The sequence below is a fragment of the Sciurus carolinensis genome, chromosome 10, assembly GCF_902686445.1.
Source record: "Sciurus carolinensis chromosome 10, mSciCar1.2, whole genome shotgun sequence".
Lineage (NCBI taxonomy): Eukaryota > Metazoa > Chordata > Mammalia > Rodentia > Sciuridae > Sciurus > Sciurus carolinensis.
The window spans coordinates 50,532,880-50,552,913 of NC_062222.1; the positions used below are offsets into that span (position 1 = coordinate 50,532,880).

General features: G+C 35.4%; 1 protein-coding gene across 1 annotated transcript in view; it reads right to left on the minus strand.

The window, feature by feature from the left end:
• Positions 1–3,064: 3,064 nt before the first annotated feature.
• Positions 3,065–20,034, minus strand: part of Arhgef38 (Rho guanine nucleotide exchange factor 38) — a 173,446-nt gene continuing 156,476 nt past the window's right edge. The window contains exons 11-14 of the mRNA XM_047567348.1: positions 16,021–16,164; positions 15,022–15,220; positions 14,620–14,879; positions 3,065–6,203 (exon numbers count right to left, since the gene is read on the minus strand). Of these exons, the coding sequence (XP_047423304.1) occupies positions 6,018–6,203; positions 14,620–14,879; positions 15,022–15,220; positions 16,021–16,164 (789 nt within the window). The 3' untranslated portion in view covers positions 3,065–6,017. The remainder of the gene's footprint in view (positions 6,204–14,619; positions 14,880–15,021; positions 15,221–16,020; positions 16,165–20,034) is intronic.

Consider the following 20,034-nt stretch of genomic DNA (forward strand, 5'->3'; position numbering starts at 1 on the left):
TGTATATCACTCAATTACCCCAAAACTTATCTACTCAATAAACACACAAGAGCCAATACTCTTTTTAAATGAGAAGGGCATGATGGGTCTGGCCATACCAGCTCTGGCCTCAACAACAGCAACAAGTCGCCCAACTCTCTTTTATTTATAATACACAGGTAAAGGGGGCCAGGACCAGGAGGATCTTCTTTTGTGATGGATAGGATAGGGTGGAGTTAGGGGAACCATTCTCTTAGGGGGAATATTCCAGAAGGAGACGGAACCACTCCCATGCAATGCCACAGGCTTCCTGGCAATCTGGGACAGACCTCCATGGCTATTAGTTCCTGGAAGCCAGGCCTCTACGTCCCATGGCTCAATCTAGTCTGATTCTGCTAAATAAGGATGGCTTCCCACAATACATGTGTATGTCTACCACATTTTCTTTATCCATCCTGAAGGGCATGTAGGTTGGCTTCATAGCTTGGCTATTGTGAATTGTGCTGCTATAAATATTGATGTATGCTGATTTTATGTCCCTTTGTTATATACTGAGGAATGGGTTGCTGGTCATGTAATGATTCCATTCTTAGTTCTTTGAAGATTCTCCATACTACTTACCAGAGTGGTTGCACTCATTTGCAGTACCACCAACAATGTATGAGTGTACCTTTCTCCCTACATTCTTGCCACATTTATTGTTACTTTTATTCTTGATAATTGCCATTCTGACTGGAGTGAAATGAAATCTCAATGTAGTTTTAATTTACAGTTCCCTAATTGATGGAAGTGTTGAACATTTTTTCATATTTGTTGACCATTTACATTTCTTTTGAGAAGTATGTGTTTAGTTCCTTTGCTCATTTATTATTTGTTTTGTTTTGGTTTTGTTGTTAAGTTTTTGAGTTCTTTGTATATCCTGGATATTAATATCCTATCTGAGGATCAAGTGGCAAAGATTTTCTCCCATTCTGTTGGCTCTCTCTTTATTCTCTTGTTTCCTTTATGTGAAAAAGCTTTTTAATTTGATGCCATCCACAACTGATTTTTTATTTTATGTCTTGCACTTTAGAAGTCTTGTTTAGGAAATCAGTTCCTAAGCCAACATGGTGGAGTGTTGGGCCTACATTTTCTTCTAGGAGATGCTTGGTTTTTGGTCTAATTCCTAGATCTTTGATCCACCTTCAGTTGAGTTTTGTGCAGGGTGAGAGATGGGGGTTCAATTTCTTTCTACTACATATAGATTTCCAGTTATCCAGTACTATTTATTAAAAAGACCATCTTTTCTCCAACATATGTTTTTGACACCTTTGTCTAGTATTATATACCTGGATTTATGTGGGGTTTTGTCTCTGTGAGATGACCTGATTTTGAATCATTACCTCTCCATAGTTTTGACTTTTAACATAGAAGAGAATGAGATAGAATGGAAGGCATCTGATACAGATGATCCCTGAATTATGATGGTTCAACCAGTTTTTCAAAGGTGTGAAAATGATACAATTTTAGTTGAATCTGTACTTTGAATTTTTGTCTTTTCCCCGGCTGGCAATATTCTATATGATACTCTCAAGTTTCAGGGTGGGGGCAGCTGCAACTCCCAGTTATTCATATAATCATGCAAGTAAACAGATTTTCTATATATACTGACTTTCTATGTATACTGTGTTATTAAGCTATGGTTGTCAGTAGGTTAGGTATATTAAATGTGTTTTCAACTTAGAGTGGGTTTATCTGGACATAGCCCCATCATAAATTGAGGCACATCTGTATTTAAAGGTTAGGTGTTTCCAATTTTTTTTAATTTTTGTACCAGAGATTGAACCCAGGAATACTAAACCACTGAGCCACATCCCCTGCCCTTTTTCATTTTGAAACAGGATCTCACTCAGTTGCTTTGGGCCCTGCTAATTTGCTGAGGCTCGTCTTGAACTTCGAATTCTCCTTCCTCACCCTCCTGAACTGCTGGGATTACAGGAATGTGTCACCACACCCGACTAGATATTACAATTCTTATCAAGGATTAACTTACTCCTCATCAACTATAATGTAAATTTTTATGTCTTATTTAGCTTGAGTTTTATGAGGTCTAGATGTTTTCATTATTTAGCAGTGCAGGTACTCTTTATTAGTAACAGATTAAATGACCATAGGTTGTATAGAAAATACATCATTTTACCAAAATAAAATTTTATTAATATAATAATCATAAAAATTATATAAGAAATTAGAGAAAGGCATACATTTACCTTTCACAGTATTTTTTAAGTAAACTAAATTTACTAAGAATATATTTCCTAGATTTAAAATTTTTTTTTTATTTTTACAGACTGCATTTTGATTCATTGTACACAAATGGGGTACATATTTTTGTTTCTATGGTTGTGCACGATGTAGATTCATAACATTCGTGTAATCATACATGTACATAGGGTAATGATGTGTGTCTCATTCCACCATTTTTCATTTTTCATACCCAGAGTAAAATATATTATGGAATAATTTTGTATATCATAGAGAATTAGTGACTGAGTTTTTATATATGCATTACTTAGTGTATATATAGGTAAGACTTTGAAAGAGTTACATTCTCTAAATTGTTATCTACCCCTAGAGACTATAAAGTCCAGTGTCCTTCTAGTCAATGAAATGTAATCACTTTCTCATCAACTGTAATGTAAATGTCTAATTTAGCTTGAGTTTTGTGAGGTCTAGATGGTTTCACTGTTTAGCAGTAGTGCATTAAGTACATTAAGAACTCAGAAACAGGATTTAAGTAAGATTTTTTGGACATCTTACAATATAAAGATATTCTTTTATTTTTATGGCTTTGATTCAAAAAACTAATGAGAAAAGTAAAGAGTTTCTAATTCCATGTTTCTCTTATGAAAACACTAATTTTTGTAAATCACCCAAACACTATGTTTATCACAAATACAGGCAGGCACTTAGTATCAATCTTTTTCTTTTTATTGGTACTGAGATTTAATCCAGTGGTACTTTACCACTGACTGAGTTATATCCCTAGTGACCCCCTGCCCTTTTTTTTTTTTTTTTTTTGTGGCAGGGTCTCACTAAATTGCTTAGGGCCTCACTAAATTGCAGAGTTCGACCTTGAACTTAGAATCCTCCTGCCTCAGCCTCCTGAGCTACTGGGATTATAGGCATGTACCACTACACCCTTAACATCCATCTTGAAAGTACAAATTATAATTAGACTAATATGGGATATCCTAGCACTGGAAGTATGTCATGTAGTACTTCATTACTCTGATAAAAATGTGCATTCTCTGTCTTCAGCACTCCTCAACCTTTATTTTAAAGATATTTCTTTGAAATATAAGGAATATTCAGAAGGTGACTTTGTGAATTTTTCACATAATTTCAGCATCCATGTAATTTTGGGTTACTTTTTTTATGCTTTTAAAAATATTATATAGACTTAGTTTAGAGCATCTATATTTAAAAATAAAAACTAGGTAAAATATATGCATATACTGGTTTATTTGTTTTAGGAAGAAAAATAGCTACAAAAATTTCCCCTTCATTCTTGGTAAAAAGAATACCTATTTCAGAGATCCATCCTGTACAATATTTAATTTTCAAAAAGAATGTAACAAAATTATTACATTAGCACATGTAGCCTTAATTATACTGATGCCAACAGTTTAATCTTTTAAACTTCTTGAAGATTTACACATCTCATAGGTCTCTTAAGAGTTTACTTCTCTTGAGTCCAATAAAAGAATGTCTGATCTCAAAATTATAATTTACTTAATTTTAGTCAAACTACTTACAAAATACATGTATTATATGAGTTCTGTAATGCCTATTCATTGTATTATGTGTTCACCACGATAGTGTGGAACTGCAGTTGGTAGCTTCATTACAACTCTTGCTCAGCAGCTAACTGCAGCTATAATTACGGTGCTATGGATTCTTCAAAGGTCAGCCATGAAGCATCACTCCTAGAACCACTCCAGTAGACAAAACTGCTCATATATACATCTAGTCATTATTTCAGATCTATGCTGTTTATACAATTCTTCATTTTTGTGGGGAATATTAAGACTAGTACATACATAATTTCCCCAGTATTTTGGTTTTGGGGCATATGCATAGTTTCCACAAGTAGCAAGTTTGAATTTCCTTTCCTTTATCCTAGGAAAACTGGAATTTACTAATGTTTTAAAGTTGAATACAGAGGATAATTAAAAGACCCTGTATATCTATGTATCTTCTATTAGTTCCCAACTTAAAAGAATAAAATATTTTAAGCCAAAACAATTTGTAAAGCCATGTTTAGGTTAATGATTTTAGGAAAAATATCTTAAAATACAAATGTTTCTGTCATGTAAAAATATGAATTTCTGTGGTTTTACATGTCCGTGTGTATGTGTATGTTAAGGTCAGCTGCCTCTGAAAAGTAGTGCTCTTCAGTTTGCTTAATGTAGTCCTCAATAGTATATGTAACATTATACAGTTCAAATAAATCTTTTAAAGTAACAATTAAATCTTAATATTTAATGTCATATCAGCACATTTTATATGGACAATGAAAATCCAATTTAATTTGGATTTACAGGAAATCAGTAAAGTCAAATTTAATCTTTTCTGATTCAAAGAATCATCTTTAGTTCAATAAACTGTCTTGACAAAATATGCCTGAAATCTTGGAGGACAGTTCTCTGAGCAATACTCAAAGTTCAGTGTCCTAGGACATTGTGTCATAGCAAAAGTTGTCCTCAGTGCCTGCCTTGTCTAAGAACAAATTGGCAACTAAAAATATTTACATCTTGGCCCAGAACATGGAACACACATTCCCCATTCATCATCCAAATGACTGAGTGATCCAAAAAATATTTCCACATCAGTGTCATTAGAAATCTTGAAAGATAGGTTTTAAACCACTATACTTTCAAAGATGGTTAAGCAAAACAATAAAAATAAGAAGCCTAGATAGTTCATTTCTCTAGGGTAATATGGAAGTCCTTATAAGTCTTAATTTTAAAAAAACTTTTAAATACTAAATACAGGCATGAGAGAAGAATGGTCCTCCTCAGTGTACATTATTCACATCACTAAGTGCTTTGCAGATAACAAATATATACATTCCTGGAGAAGCACAGTGTAGTAGTCAGTGGCCTGAACTTTAGAACCAGACTGCTAGGTTTGAATCCCAGCCCCTACTGCTTACTTGGGCTAAATTACTTTGCCTCTCTGGGCAATAGTTTCCTCTTAATGTGTATTAAATAAGTTACTATATATAAAGCATTTAGAACAATGTGTGCCATATAGTATACATTCAATATCAGATATTAATATATTTTTCAGGTTTCAAAACATATATTGGAGAAAGATTCTATATCAAAGACTTCTAGTTTACTGTTTATTTAATTATGTGTATGTAGTATATGCTATGATTTGGACATATATTTGTATAATCTGTATTATACAGATATGTAGTAACTGCATGGACTGGTAATGTAACTTAGTGGTAGAGTATTTGCATAGAATGCTTGAGGGTCTGGGTTCAATCCCCAGTACCACACACATACACAAAAAAGTATTGCTTGCCTAAATTGCATAATATATATGCTATATGTATGTATTTATATAAACATATATATGTGCAAGTGAATAATATGAAAAACAAAAAACATGTTTGTAGCAAAATACATAACAGTAAAAAAAATTACAGTAGATTGAAAAACCTTATTCTTAGACCCAGTCTTTCATGATGATAAAAGAACAACATTTATTCTTTCAAAAGATCTCTACCTTTAAGTAGTTTATAATTGGAGCTTGGGCTATTTGCTTTGCTGTTCTGTTGGCTTAGTGTTTCCTTCAACATGTATTTATAACATATTCATGAAATAATCCTGTTAGGAGGTACAGTCTTCCTTTTAAAACATGGTACAGTATCAGTTCATGAATTTGAAGCTTTCTTGCTTTCTGGTCCAAAGTTTCAGAATGTCAGTTTTATGAGGTAGTCAATCACCAACTTGCCAGGAAATGAAGGTCAAAGGCTTACTTCCTTAAGCATAAGTCATCTTCCCAAGGTAGTTAGCTGGCACATATCCTTTCTGTCCTTGAGTTTCAGCTAACCACCACTCTTTATTTCCACTTAGATCACAAAACCTAAGTATGTGGACTCTTTGGTACTCTTGAAGGCTGAGCTCATGGTCACTCCGTGCTTGAAAAGCATGAACTGCATAGAAAATCTAGACAATGAAGCAAATGACATTATTAGAACCAAAACCAAAATTTAGAGAAACATAATAAAAGTTCTCAAAATTTTCGAAGCAATGTTAAAGTTTTCTTATTTTTTCAGTCACTGCCTAGCTTTTTCTGTTGGATTAATTTTGCTAAAATATGACCCAAATGAGAATGGAGTGAAATAGGCATTCTTACTCTGTTAGAAGAAGTTTAAATTGTCCATACTTGAAGGCAAGTGGGCAGTTTCTGTTAAAATATTTTAATGTTAATTCCTTTTGAATCAATAATATCTCTAAGAATCTCTTCAACAGAAACAAACTGGCAAATAATTTTACACAATAATGTTACTATAATACCTATATGTAAGGTGAAAAGACAGGGATGTGGGAATGGGCTAAAGGTTTCTTAGCACAAGGAAGTAAAGTTCAATTCTAGACTCTCATACTGAGAAAGTTTTCTCATTTTGAGAAAATTAGTGTTATTAAACACCAATAACAAAATGCTTATAATGAAATAGTGAGCAAAGGAATATGTATAAAATTAAGTAAACAATACATGTTTAAAATTGCCAATTTCTTTGATTGGTGGAAATGATAAATAATTCTTATTGTTATCTCTTTGTTCCTTTGTTTATTTTCCAGAATTTTATAATGATATTGTATGAAATTTACAAGTTTAAAATACTTTAAGTGACTTAGAAGAACAAACCATATTTCAATTAAAGGAATTTGTCTCTAATCTCAAAAGAACACTTCAGAATTATTAAACAGGAAGCTCTAAAACAGAGCTTCCAGTGAAATCATAACTGATGAAAAATGTTATGTATAAAATTAATCCATTGACTAATATTTATATACTCATTTGTTTAATCAAAAATTATGAAGTACCTACCAAGTGCCAGATATTATTTTATCAGAAACCCTATTAGAACTCAGCTAAAAAATAATGTCAACAAAGCAAAACAAAAAAAAAAGACCCACAGCACCACCACCAATAACAAAACCACACATAGGTGATATATTAACTACTTGTGAACTGGATTTCAAAAGAACTAACTACATAAATGACAAAGTTGAAAAAGGGATAAATATGTCATATGTCATATTCAGAGATAAATATATGAAAATAATATAGGAAGGAAGGCAATCAGATTAACTTTCAAAATACAGGGCCAATTGATAATGGGAATGATGAGAAATAAGGTGATGTCACTGAGCAAGGAAGAGACTGGGAGTGTAATGGGCTGGGACTATGCTGTAAGTTAGGTTCTATTTAAATCTTGAATGGTTATTTAACTTTTGATTAAATTCTGATTCTGTTGCTTGCTTTATTGTCTTAGCAACTATTGCAGGCTGCTGCTCGAGAAGAACCATATTGCTATTGTCTGAATATTTTCTTCCTCCTAAAATTTGTGTATTGAAATCCTAACCCTCAAGGTGATGATATATGGGACTTTTGGGGGGTGATTAGGTCATGAGGCCAGAGCCCTCAAGAATAGGATTAATTCCTTTATAAAAGAGCCCCAGGAGAAACCATTTATCCATTCCACCAGGTGAGAATCTCACAAGAAGGCATCTATATACCAGGATATTAGTCCTCACAAGACTGTAAAAATGCCAGTGCATTGATCTAAGGCTTCCAGCCTCCACAATTGTGAGAAATTTCTCTCATTTATAAGCCACCCAGTTTATGGTATTTTGTTATAGTAGCCTAAATGGACTAAGGTACACATTTAAACTTGACTCCACTAACCACATCATGGTACACAGTAGGAATTCAAATATTTGTTGATTTGACGTTAGTTATGCTGAAACACTTAGCTATCATACAGCAGATTGTCTTGTATGATACAAGATAAAAACAGAACTTGTTTTTGGATGTAGATTATTTTATAACAAAAGTAAAGACGGAAAAATAAATTTACCAATGGAGCATTATCAATAATAAAAACCTTTTATAGAGCTTTTGGCAGTTTACACATCCCTGTGCTTTATCCTCACTCGTGCTTTATCCTCAATGCTGAATTGAGACTTGGAGAAGAAACATACTTTTAATTATAGAACTAATGAGTGCTGCTAGGTCCCATATCTTCTAACTCCAAATCCTACTTTTGGTCCATGTTTCATAATACTTTAACCATACTCTTGTTCTAACAAGCATATTCAGAGTGTATTCTTCTGGAAAGGAACTCGAGTCTCTAATGTTTTGATACTACCGCTTTTGTTGTTTGGAAAGTGAAAATACTAAACAGATCCACAAAAGCCAAGTGGAGGATTTGGTTTGCAAAAGCATTTAGGAATGTGATGTAATGTAATACAGCCCCTGAAAATAATGTGCAAGAGCCTACATGAATAGTTGCTAACCATCTACTGCAGTTTTTAGAAATACTGTATATTCTTTACCAATAAGGCAATAGATTTTTCAGCAAAATGGATTATCTCCTAAAATACCATTTCTAAATATTTGTGGTAGTCTTTCACTTTGGCACAAATTCTCTCAAGGGGAATATAAAATCTTCTACCTAGATATTGAATATGAAATTATAGTTTATATTTTAAACATTAAATACAGATTCTCACAAAATCATAAATTTAAACTATAAAATTATAACATGTGCTTTCAATACTTTAGATGATCATGGTCCAAATTTATTTAGGTTGAACTTTTTCCAGTTTTTATACAATTTATATTAAATGGAGGCATATATAATCAAAATGGAAATAAGTCTTTACAACCATCTTTTTAAAGTCTGTCTCTTAGTTTAATCTTTTTTATTATTTTCTTTAATGTCAGACTACAAATTAGAAGTTTTCCACCTGAAATGCATTTAGGAGCTGAAAGATTTCTCATTATTTTCAATATTTTAATTGTCTATATTTTTCTAACTTTAAATGTTTATATGCTTTGGTTCAGATTCATTAAAACATTATTAATTTGTAACCATTGTAATCTAATTCTCTTTTATTTTTCCTTGGCATTTACTAAAATATCTTTTATTGGTAGCTTCTTTTCACTCAGAAACACTCTGGCTTATTTTATTTATAATAGTCTGAGTAAAACCCAGTTCTCCACAGTATTTACTGTTTCAAAAAAAATAACATTCTGTATTATTGACTCATACCCAATTTATTACCCACTGTTTATAACCATCACATCTTTCCCTATGGTACCATTGCTAGTACAGCATTCCCTTATTCTATATATTTGTGCCTTTAACTTTTTCTCCTGTGGTAAGTCACATTACCTGTCTCCACTGAATCTCATTTTATTTATTTTATCCCCGTTCTCCAATTAGCAACAAAATTCGTATTTTAATCTTCCTTTCCAGTTTAAAAAAAAGTGCTTTCGATAATATTTATATAGAAAAGAAAAGAGCACTGATTCTTGCATATTGATCTGCCCTCTAAAACTAGGTTTCCATCATTATTAAGCCAGATTCTCTTTACAAATTGCCAAGGACAACATACTGACCAAACAAGGCGCTTATATGTGGTAGGCCCCAAGATTTGAGGACAGACCCCAAGATTTCCCACCCCGGTTATACATGTCCTATATAATCCCCTTCCTTTGATTATAAGTGGGACTTGTTATTGTGATGGGATTTCACTCCTGTTAGGTTACATATAACAGGACATTTTACCGAGGTGCCTAATAAGATTCCTAAAAAATTGATTGAATTAGTCAAAAGGGAGATTATTCTAGGTGGGCCTGACCTTATCAGAAGAGACCTTTAAAGAGCATTTAGGTCTCAGAAGGAAAAGATTTGAAGCCAAAGAGATGCTCACCAACTGACCATGAAGAAACAACCAACCATGTAAACTGCCTATAGGACAGCTACATGGCAAAGATCTGAGAGCAGCCCTTAGTTGCTTAAAGTTGTCCCTGTCTGATTTCCAGCAAGAAAATAAATAGCTCAGTCCTGCTGGAGCAAGAAACAACTTTGTCAACAACCATGAGCTTAGTAGAGAATTTCAAATTTCAGAAAAAGACACAGCCCATGCAATGCCTAGATCTGTGAGATTCTGTGCAAGGCATCCAACTAAGCCAAGCTTGGACTCTTGAACACAGATACTGAAATAATACATTTGTATTGTTTAAGTCACTAAGTTGGCAGTGATTTTTATGCAACATAAGAACATTAATTCATACTATGCCATTACTATTTGATGGACAAAGGAAGAGAATACATTAGAAGAGGTAGGCATATTTGTTTGACTGCTTTGGTTATATTTGTTGATACAGCAAATATAATGAGGATAAAAATTAAGTTCCTTTGTGTAAATCAATACTGTCAGGTTGTGAATACCCATTAGCTCATCCCCATTATTCAACAAAGGCTCTGAACCATAACTTAGGGGCACTTCTAAAATACCCAGGGATGAGTATGCAGGACCCTGAGTGGATTGGTTCTGAGTTCCCCAAAAGCAAGGTAATCATACTTCTTGATTACACAACAGAATGTCCTCAATTAAGCACTTTCATTAAGGTCAGTGTCCCATTAAAAACAGTAAATAACACTTTTGCCCTTCCCATAAGATTCCTGATCCAGAACCAACCTAGAAAGTGTTGGGTCTCTTTACACAACAGTCTCTCTTCTTGCTTGAGAAGGAGAATGAATAATCAAATTAAACCTCTAGAGCAGTGATTTATAATCTTTTAAATTAAAAATTTCCTTTGGGAAAAAAAATAACAGAATGAATCAAACACCCTTACCCTATGTAAATGTATGATTACACAAATGGTATGCCTCTATTTCATGTACAGAAAAACAAGTTGTACCCCAATTATTTACAATAAAAATTTTTTTTCCCTTGAAAACCTGTTGAAACCCATGGAATTCTTATACCACAAATGTGTATATATATAAACAAACAGATTTTTTAACATATTTGAGGAGATTCGTGCAACCCAATCACATTCATACACTTCTTAGGTTCTTGAAGTCTAGGTTAAAAAAACTGAGCTGCAGTATAAAAATCACAGAGCCACTGTAGCCTAAATAAGTCTGAAATCACCTGTATCTGAATGGTTTTTTTACGACTGCATAGACGCACCATGAATATCAGGTAGAGACCCATCCACCTGTCCTTGCCAAGAACCACTAGAACAATCAAAAAGACTAGATTACAGCTTACAACATCCTTTAGCAACATGCTTTTGCAAAAGAAGTATTTCCACAGTTGTAAAGAATAGTGGAAAGAAGTGGAGACTCAAAGGAGTATACAATTAAGCCAAGTTAGGTTGCAGCTGATGTTCCTGATTAAAAAACAAACATGAATCAAAACCTAAAAACCACAGGAAGTTGCTTTTAGGGTACCTCAAGTATGAGATATTACATAATGTATTCTCATTGTTCTCAAAAATGATACAATTTACTCTTATTTTTCAATCACCTTATTGAGAACTCTAAGATGTGTTATTTTCTTAAGACGGTCACACCATAAACATAAGGGTGAACCATTTCTTTTCATACTTTCTAAGAGCCACTGGAATGGAAACTTTAGCCTTCTGACAAGGATTGTGAAGATAATATCATCCTTTCTGTTTCCAAGGGATGATGAGTAGTCTCATTATGAGAGGAGTCTGAAAACCACTGGCTTGTGTGCTTCTATTGACTGAAGTTAAGAAATAGGGAAATATTCCTTCTCTTCTCCATATAGTAAATTCATTGGGATGAGTTCCCCTTTGAGAGGGAATGCCTTCAGTTTGAGATAAGTCATTTTATCTTTGAGGGAAGATACCAGTAATCCTATATCCCATCATTGTACCTAATAAGGTTCTGAAGATAAAAGAGCCTACAATAAATGTTGAATAAGTGTTTCCTATTACACTCAGCTTTGACCAGTATGGGTTGGGCTATGGTTTAGATATGCAGAGTCCCCCAAAAGCACATGTTGAGACAAATGCAAGAAAGTTTAGAGGTGAAATGATTGGGTTATTAGAGCCTTAACCTATTCAGTGCATTAATCCTCTATAGGGATTAACTGAATGGTAACTGTAGGCAAGTAGGGTGTGGCTGGAGGAGGTGGGTCCCTGGAGTGTGCCTTTGGGGTGTATATTTTTTCCTTGTTGACCTCTCTCTCTCTCTCTCTCTCTCTCTCTCTCTCTCTCTCTCTCTCTCTGTACTTCTTGGTGCCATATTCTCAGATGCTTTCCTCCACCACATTCTTATGCCATGATGTTTGGCCTCACCTTCAGCCCTGAGGTATAGAGTCTGCCACTCATGGACTGAGACGTCTGAAACCTTGAGTCCCCAGATAAACTTTTAATCCTCTAAAATTGCTCTTGTCAGGTCTTTTGGTCACAGCAGCAAAAAAGCTAATTAAAACAGCCCCTAACTAGAAATTGCCCTAATGTTCATCAACTGGTGAATGGTTAAAACATACTATATCCATGGAATAGAAAACTATTAGGCAATTAAAAAGAATAAAATATGTATTCATACTATAACATAGATTAATCTCAAAAACATTATAATAAATGAAAAATGCCAGTTGTAAACACCACAGATTGCATAATGCCATTTATATGAAATATACAGAAAAGGCAAATCTGTGGAGATAGGAAATAGTGGTTTCTTGAAGCTGGAGATGGGTAAAGAGCATCGAATGCAAGTAAGTACAAAGGATCTCTGAGAATGAAAGAAATGTTCTTAAATTGGATTAATGTAATGGTTACACAATTCTGTAAATATACTAAAAGTCATTGAAGTTTACAGTTAAAATTAATGAATTCCATATGGAATATAAATAAGACCTTAAAGCTATGTTAGGGAAAAAGTCATGAATTGAACAGAAATCAATACACTGTTAATGGAATAAACATAAATCATAAAATATTTTTGGAGGGCAATATGGCAATGTCTCCAAGGCATTATGTATATCCTTTGACCCTCCTATATTTTTAGGGATTTTCCTCATAGATATGTTCATAAAAGAGCACAAAAATAGATGAACAAAAATTTTCCTGAACTCTTTCCTAAAAGGTTCTAAGTATTTTTTATTAGGCTAGGGGTTCCATATATGTGACTTATTTCTATAAAATAAAATACTATGGAGAATTCTTTAAGGAATAAATTAGCTATTTAGGTACAGTTTAGTCTATGATATATTGTTAAGTAGAAAAATTTATTTAACGCACATATGTTTCTTACTTGTATAAATATATGTATTTGTATATGCATGGAATATACCTGAAAGTTTATATATAAATATTGTCTCAGAAGAGTAGGAGTAAGAAGACAATAAAGACTTTTACTTTTACTTTATATATTTCTTCTACTTTACCTTTTCACAAGTAAAATTTATCAACCCGATACAAAATAAATTTCTTAATAAAGTGTCACTAAAGAAAAAACCAAGTTAAATAAGAATTAGTTGGTTACCAATTGGGAATTAATAGTTAAATATACTGAAACTTTATGAGGAAGCAAAAATGAGCTGTCAGGGACCAAGAAGTTCTCATTCTGAGAACATTCTGACCTTTACAATAAGCAGCAGTGCCCCTCCCCCACTCCTGGCTGATAGTTCCTACAATATGGCGCCTATGGTGCAGTCCCTGCTTCTCTTCCGGGACTTCACCTTCCCGCCAGCGCGAACTTGCACCCTATCAGGAGCCCAATAGAAGAACACAGCCAACCAGCCTGCACCTCGTCATACCCCTCATTCCCTCAGCATAAATACCCGTGAGAACAATAAAAATTTGCAGCTTGATCAGAATTCCTGTCTTGCTGTCACTCCCTGTGTCTCTTGTCCCTTTTATTCCTTATCTCTTAGGTTCACCGTCCCCCATTGATGTCCCGCGGGCCGGGACAATGAGCCCTACGTTGTGGTTAACATGCCATTGTGTGACAGGATTATACCAGTAGCCTTTGCACCAGTGCAGTGAGGGACAGGTAGCCCTTAAAAGTATCCGTACGTAGTATATCACATTATAAAAGTGATTAAAAATGGCCAATTACTAGATAGCTCAATGAAGATGTTGCTTTTAGAGGAATCAGGAACAATTTCCTACATGCTATTAATGGTCACAATCTGTTCAGGATTGAACAGCTTTTCTCTAATGGAGGAGTGTAAAAAGTACATCTTCACTCTAAGTACACAGCAGCAGGGTGGTAACAGCAACAACTACTCTTTATTGAGTGCCTACTCTTCCTAGGTACTTTACATATACACATTATCTCTAAAACATCGACTCTGCAATATAGGAATCATTGTCCTCTTTGTTTCATTTGAGGAAAGAGGCTCAGAATTAAATTCTTTGCAAAACAGTTCACAGAGAGTACATACTAATAGAGCTGGGACTTTTGATGTCAGTGCGGGTGCTTTCCTACAAAGTCTTATAGTAAAATAGTGTGCATTTAGAGATTCTTTCATGTTTTGAACAGCCAAGTGTTTTTTTCACTGAGGTTCAATTTCTTACCTGTTCGTCCACCTCTTGAAAGCTGTCAACATCAGTGCCATTTGTTTCAAACTTTCCACAAGTGCCACTAAGAGAGGAGCTGCTATCACTTATGCTGCCTTCTGGGGTCCCTGTGACACTGTCGCTAGCTGGCCGTGAAGACACAAAGAGGCTGATGTTGTCAAAATCATCATCACAGAACCTGTTCTCAGCATCAGCCTTCTGTACTTTTGCTGGATTGTAAGGTTTTAGGAAGGAGGAATACACATATCCTTTTACAACTGGGTAGGAAATAAAAAGAAAGAAAATTCAATGTCAAGTGTATACTGTTCCAAAATATGTGTGCTCAGAGAAGCACACAAAGGCCACTGGGAAAAAAAATCTCAACCTGAAGAGGGGTGGTAATTCTGGAAAAAAACTCACTTCCTGTGTCAACAAGCCACCTGCTTGTACTCCCCAGCGGATCCTTCTGTTCCATCACAGCCACCAACTCTCCTTCCAGAAGGTTGATGTCATACTCTTGTGTGGCATTGCACTTGCGCTTAGCTTGGTAAAGTTCCTCTGCACTGTATGTGGATAGAAGTTTGGAGCGATGAGTGTCAGTTTGACGTGGCACTTCTGGCTGGGAAAAGTAAGGAGAAGATTTGTTTTACATGGACGTATACTAAAATCCTCATTGAATTGGTAACATTTTTCTCTATAGATTTTTTTAAAATCATATACTGATTGGGGCTTATTTCAAGGTGAAGTCTTAGATCAGGCTCCTATTGTAGAGTGCTCAGCAGAGTTATTCAGTGAAAACATCTTTAATAAGCACATGAGGGCAGTGTTGTAGTAAAGAAAGAAACTTCATTTGAAACTAAGGAGGCAGAGGTTCTAATCCCTCTTGGACAACATTTTAACTCTTTGGTGTTTCTGAACAACAGTTTAATTCTTGCTATATTAAGTACTTGATAAATAACATTTCATTTAATAAATTGTATATTTGCTTGTCTTCTTCTGGAAAATAGCAGTAAATTCAGTAGAAGTAAGAAGTCATAGATGCCTTCCAAACTCCAGCATTAAGTGACTTTGAGAAAACTACTTAATCTCTGGAACCTGGGGCCTTATCTTGAAAATGCAAGAGTTGGGCTACATGATTTACCTCTAAAATACTAGTAAACAAATATTTACAGAGTGCCTACCTGTGTCAAGCATCATTTTAGGCATTTTAAGGATATGCCACATACAAAGCAGAAACACAAATTCATGATTTATGGATCTTATAGTATACAGGGTAGAAATAGAGAAGAAATTTAAACATAATAAATAAATTATAGGATATTAAAATTAAATTATTGATAAGAAAAATAATATGATACTATGATTTGGACAAAGCAAAGTAGTGATGTTTATTGTAGTCACAAGTGCTGCTAAACTCACCAGAATCTGCACAGGCTTCTTCTTTTCAAAACTAAGTTTCCTCTCAATAAAGGTGGCACTGTTGTCCTTTACAAAATTCAGATTGTGAACCTCTTCTAGTACTCGATTCTGAATCTCAGAGATGCTTGAGACCAACAGTGGTGCCTAGGGTAGAAATGATACAGCATAGTTTTCAGGCAGCTACATAACCACAGTAGGTGTTAAATTTACCAGCGTTGTCATGAGCATTTGAGAAAGTCTGAGAGCTCCACAGTGAACAACTATGGCAAGTCGAGAACATCTGAATAAAAACCATCTAATTTACTTTATCTAGAAACCTTGTGAAAATTATAGGAAATTTTTTTTTTAAAGTTTCAAGACTAAAAGTAGAACAGAAAAAGAAGAAAAGAAACCAGCAATAAAGTCATGGAACAAAGACTCAAGAATTAATGGCGGGGCTGGAGTTGTGGCTCAGTGGTAGAGCACTTCCTGGCATGTGTGAGGCCCTGGGTTTGATTCTCAGCACCACATGTAAATAAATAAAATAAAATAATCCATTGAAAGCTAAAAATATGTTTTAAAAAAATTATTGGTGGAGAGACCCTGCACCTACTAGAAGTAAAAGTAGGCCCAAATCTCCAGCATATAGGCTTAGGAACCGAATTCCTCAACAAGACTTCAAAAACACAAGAAGTGAAATCAAGAATTAATAAATTAGATGATATCAAGCTAAAAAGCTCCTTCTCAGCAAAGGAAACAACATGAACAGAGAGCCTACAAAATGGGAGAAAATCTTTGCCACATCTACCTCACATAAAGCATTAATCTCCAGGATATATAAAGAACTTAACACCAGAAAAACAAATAACCCAATCAATAAATGGGTAAAGAAACTGAACAGAGATGTCACAGAATAAGGAATATGAACAGACAACAAATATATGAACAAATGTCCAAGATCTCTAGCAATTAGAGAAATGCAAATCAAAACTATATTGGGATTTCATCTCATTCCAGTCAGAGTGGCAATTATCAAGAATACAAGTAACAATAAATGTTGATGAGGATGTTGGGGAAAAGACTAATTTATACATTTCTGGTGGGACTGCAAATTGGTCCAACCATTCTGGAAAGCAGTATAGAGATTCCTTAGAAAACTGGAATGGAACCACCATTTGACTCAGTTATCCCACTCCTCAGCATATACACAAAGGACTTAAAATCAGCCTACTACAGTGATGAAGCCAAATCAATGTTTATAGCAGCTCAATTCACAATAGCTAAACTACGGAACCAATCTAGGTGCCCTTCAACAGATGAATGGATAAAGAAAATGTGCTATATATACACAATGGAATATTAGTCAGCCATAAAGAAGAATGAAATTATGGCATTTGCCAGTAAATGAATGGAACTGGAGACTATCATGCTAAGTGAAATAAGCCAATCTCAAAACACCAAAGGCAGAATGTTTTCTCTGATATGCAGATGCTAAATTACAATAAATGGGGGGCAGGGAGCAGGGGATGGGGAGGAGTAGAAATTTAGTGGATTAGACACAGGGAAATGAAGGGAAGGGAAGGGGCATGGGAATAGGAAGGACAGAAGACTAAATCAGACATAACTTTCTATGTTCTTATATGAATACATGACCAGTGAAACTCCACATCATATACAACCACAAAAATGCGAATGTATACTCTATGTATGCGTAATATGTCAAAATATATCCTACTGTCATATATAACTAGGCAATTATCAAGAATACAAGTAACAATAAATGTTGGTGAGGTTGTGGGGAAAAAGGTACACTCATACACTGCTGGTGGGACTGCAAATTGGTGTGACCACTCTGGAAAGCAGTATGGAGATTCCTTAGAAAACTTGGAATGGAACCACCATTTGACCCAGTTATCCTACTCCTCAGAACATACCCATAGGACTTAAAATCAGCATATTACAGTGACACAGCCACATCAATGTTTATAGCAGCTCAATTCACATTAGCTAGATTGTGGAACCAACCTAGATGTGCTTCAAAAGATGAATGGATAAAGAACTATAGTATACACACACAATGGAATATTACTCAGCCTTAAAGAAGAATAAAATTAAGGTGTTTTCAGGTAAATGGATGGAGTTGGAGAATATCATGCTAAGTGAAATAAACCAATCCCCCAAAACCAAAGGCTGAATGTTTTCTCTTATTAAGTGGATGCTAATTCACAATAAGGGAGTCAGGGAGCTAGGGTACTTTGGATTACGCAGAGGGAAGTGAAGGGAGGGTAGGGGTTGGGGTTAGGAATGATAGCAGAATGAATCAGACATCATTATCCTTTGTGCATATGTGACTACACAACCAGTGTGATTCTACATCCTGTACAACCAGAAGAATGAGGAAGTATACTCCATTTATGTAGGATGTGTCAAAATGCATTCTACTGTCATGTATAACTAATTAGAAAGAATTTAAAAATATTAAAAAATTAAAAATAAAAATAAGAATTAATAGTCTTAAGTATCTCCCATGCAGCAGAGTGGTATGGTGGCAAGGGAAAAGAGCCTAAATCAAGAAGCTCTGATTAAGTGTCTATGCTGAGATTTAAACCAGTCAGCAGACTCTGTGACATACTTCCCCTCAAGAGGTGGAGTTTAGGTTCCTGCCTCTCAAAACTATGTGGACTATTATGGTGGTTGTATTAAGTTGGTGATGTGGGGTTAGAATCCAGGACCTTGTTCTTGTTAGGCAAGTGCTCCCCCACTAAGCCACGCCCCCAGCCATAAGTGGGCCTTTACAGATCAGTGAATACGATGCAGAAATGAATAGAACCATGGAAATGATGATGACTTTGAAGATTAGACTAAAAAACATCATGCAGTTTATGCTTGTTTTCTTGGGACACTCACTCTGGAAGTCTTTAGTCCCTATGGAGAAGTCCAGCTGCACTGTGGCCACCGTGTAACAAGACCACATTGAAAGATGAGAGAGAGAGAGAGAGAGAGAGAGTGTCACCTTGCAACCCCAGCTATTCCAATCCCAGATGAATGACCAACCTCAGGCAAGTGAATCCCTGAATCCATGAAATAATACCAAATGACTATAGTTCCATGTTTGGTGTGATCTAACTGGAGCCCCAGATTTTCTCTCCATTTCAGTGAAGTTGAATGGTTATTTCTTCCTTTCCTTGGCAGAAGATGAAGATTCTTTTTTCTGCAAATGGTAAAACGTTCTCTAGAATGAGGAACACTGGGCATAAACAAAGATAGGGGACCCATATTGGAAACAGGAAAAATAAGAAACAGATGTATGCTGACTTGGACTCCCCTTTCCCTTTCCCCAGCACCAACCTCAGCAGTCAGACTGCTTCCCTTGCAGACAGCAGACTTGAAGAATTATCTGTGAGTATTCTGACCAGTCTGAGAAGAAAGACCTAAAGACGCTATTATCAGGGGTTCTCAAATGAAGTGACGGAGTACACAACAGTGAAACATAGTGTTCAACTTCCTCTGTGCTCAATGGTGCTATTTAGTTCCCAACTTTTTCAGTGGTCAACAGATCATTAGACAGCCCAGGCATGCCTCTAATATGAGGGAATCTGATAAACAGAAAAGCAGCTTGTCTTAATATTCAAAAAACGAAAGGGAGGGGATCCAAGATGGGGGACTAGAGGGAGTCTGCCTTCCTTGTCCCTACGTAACTCCGGTTTCAAGCAGAGGATATCTGTTTCTTGGTAAGGCAGTTTTTGCTGCTTATTGATCCCCTGCTGTTTACCCCATTTGTCTGCTGTGACCACCTGCAGTCTGCCAGCATATCGACGCCTTTTTTGAGTGCAGATTGCTCACTGTCAGGGGCCTATCATCTGCCATTTGCCTGCCTCTCGCCTGTCCATCACCTGCCTTACATCTATCCATCACCACCGCACGAGGTTCATCTCCCGATCGTCCGACAACAGTCAGCAAACTGATCGCTGACCACCAGTGGAGCGCCAGCTGCCTGCTGTTGCCTGGAAGTTCACTGTGACAGTACCTGCAGGT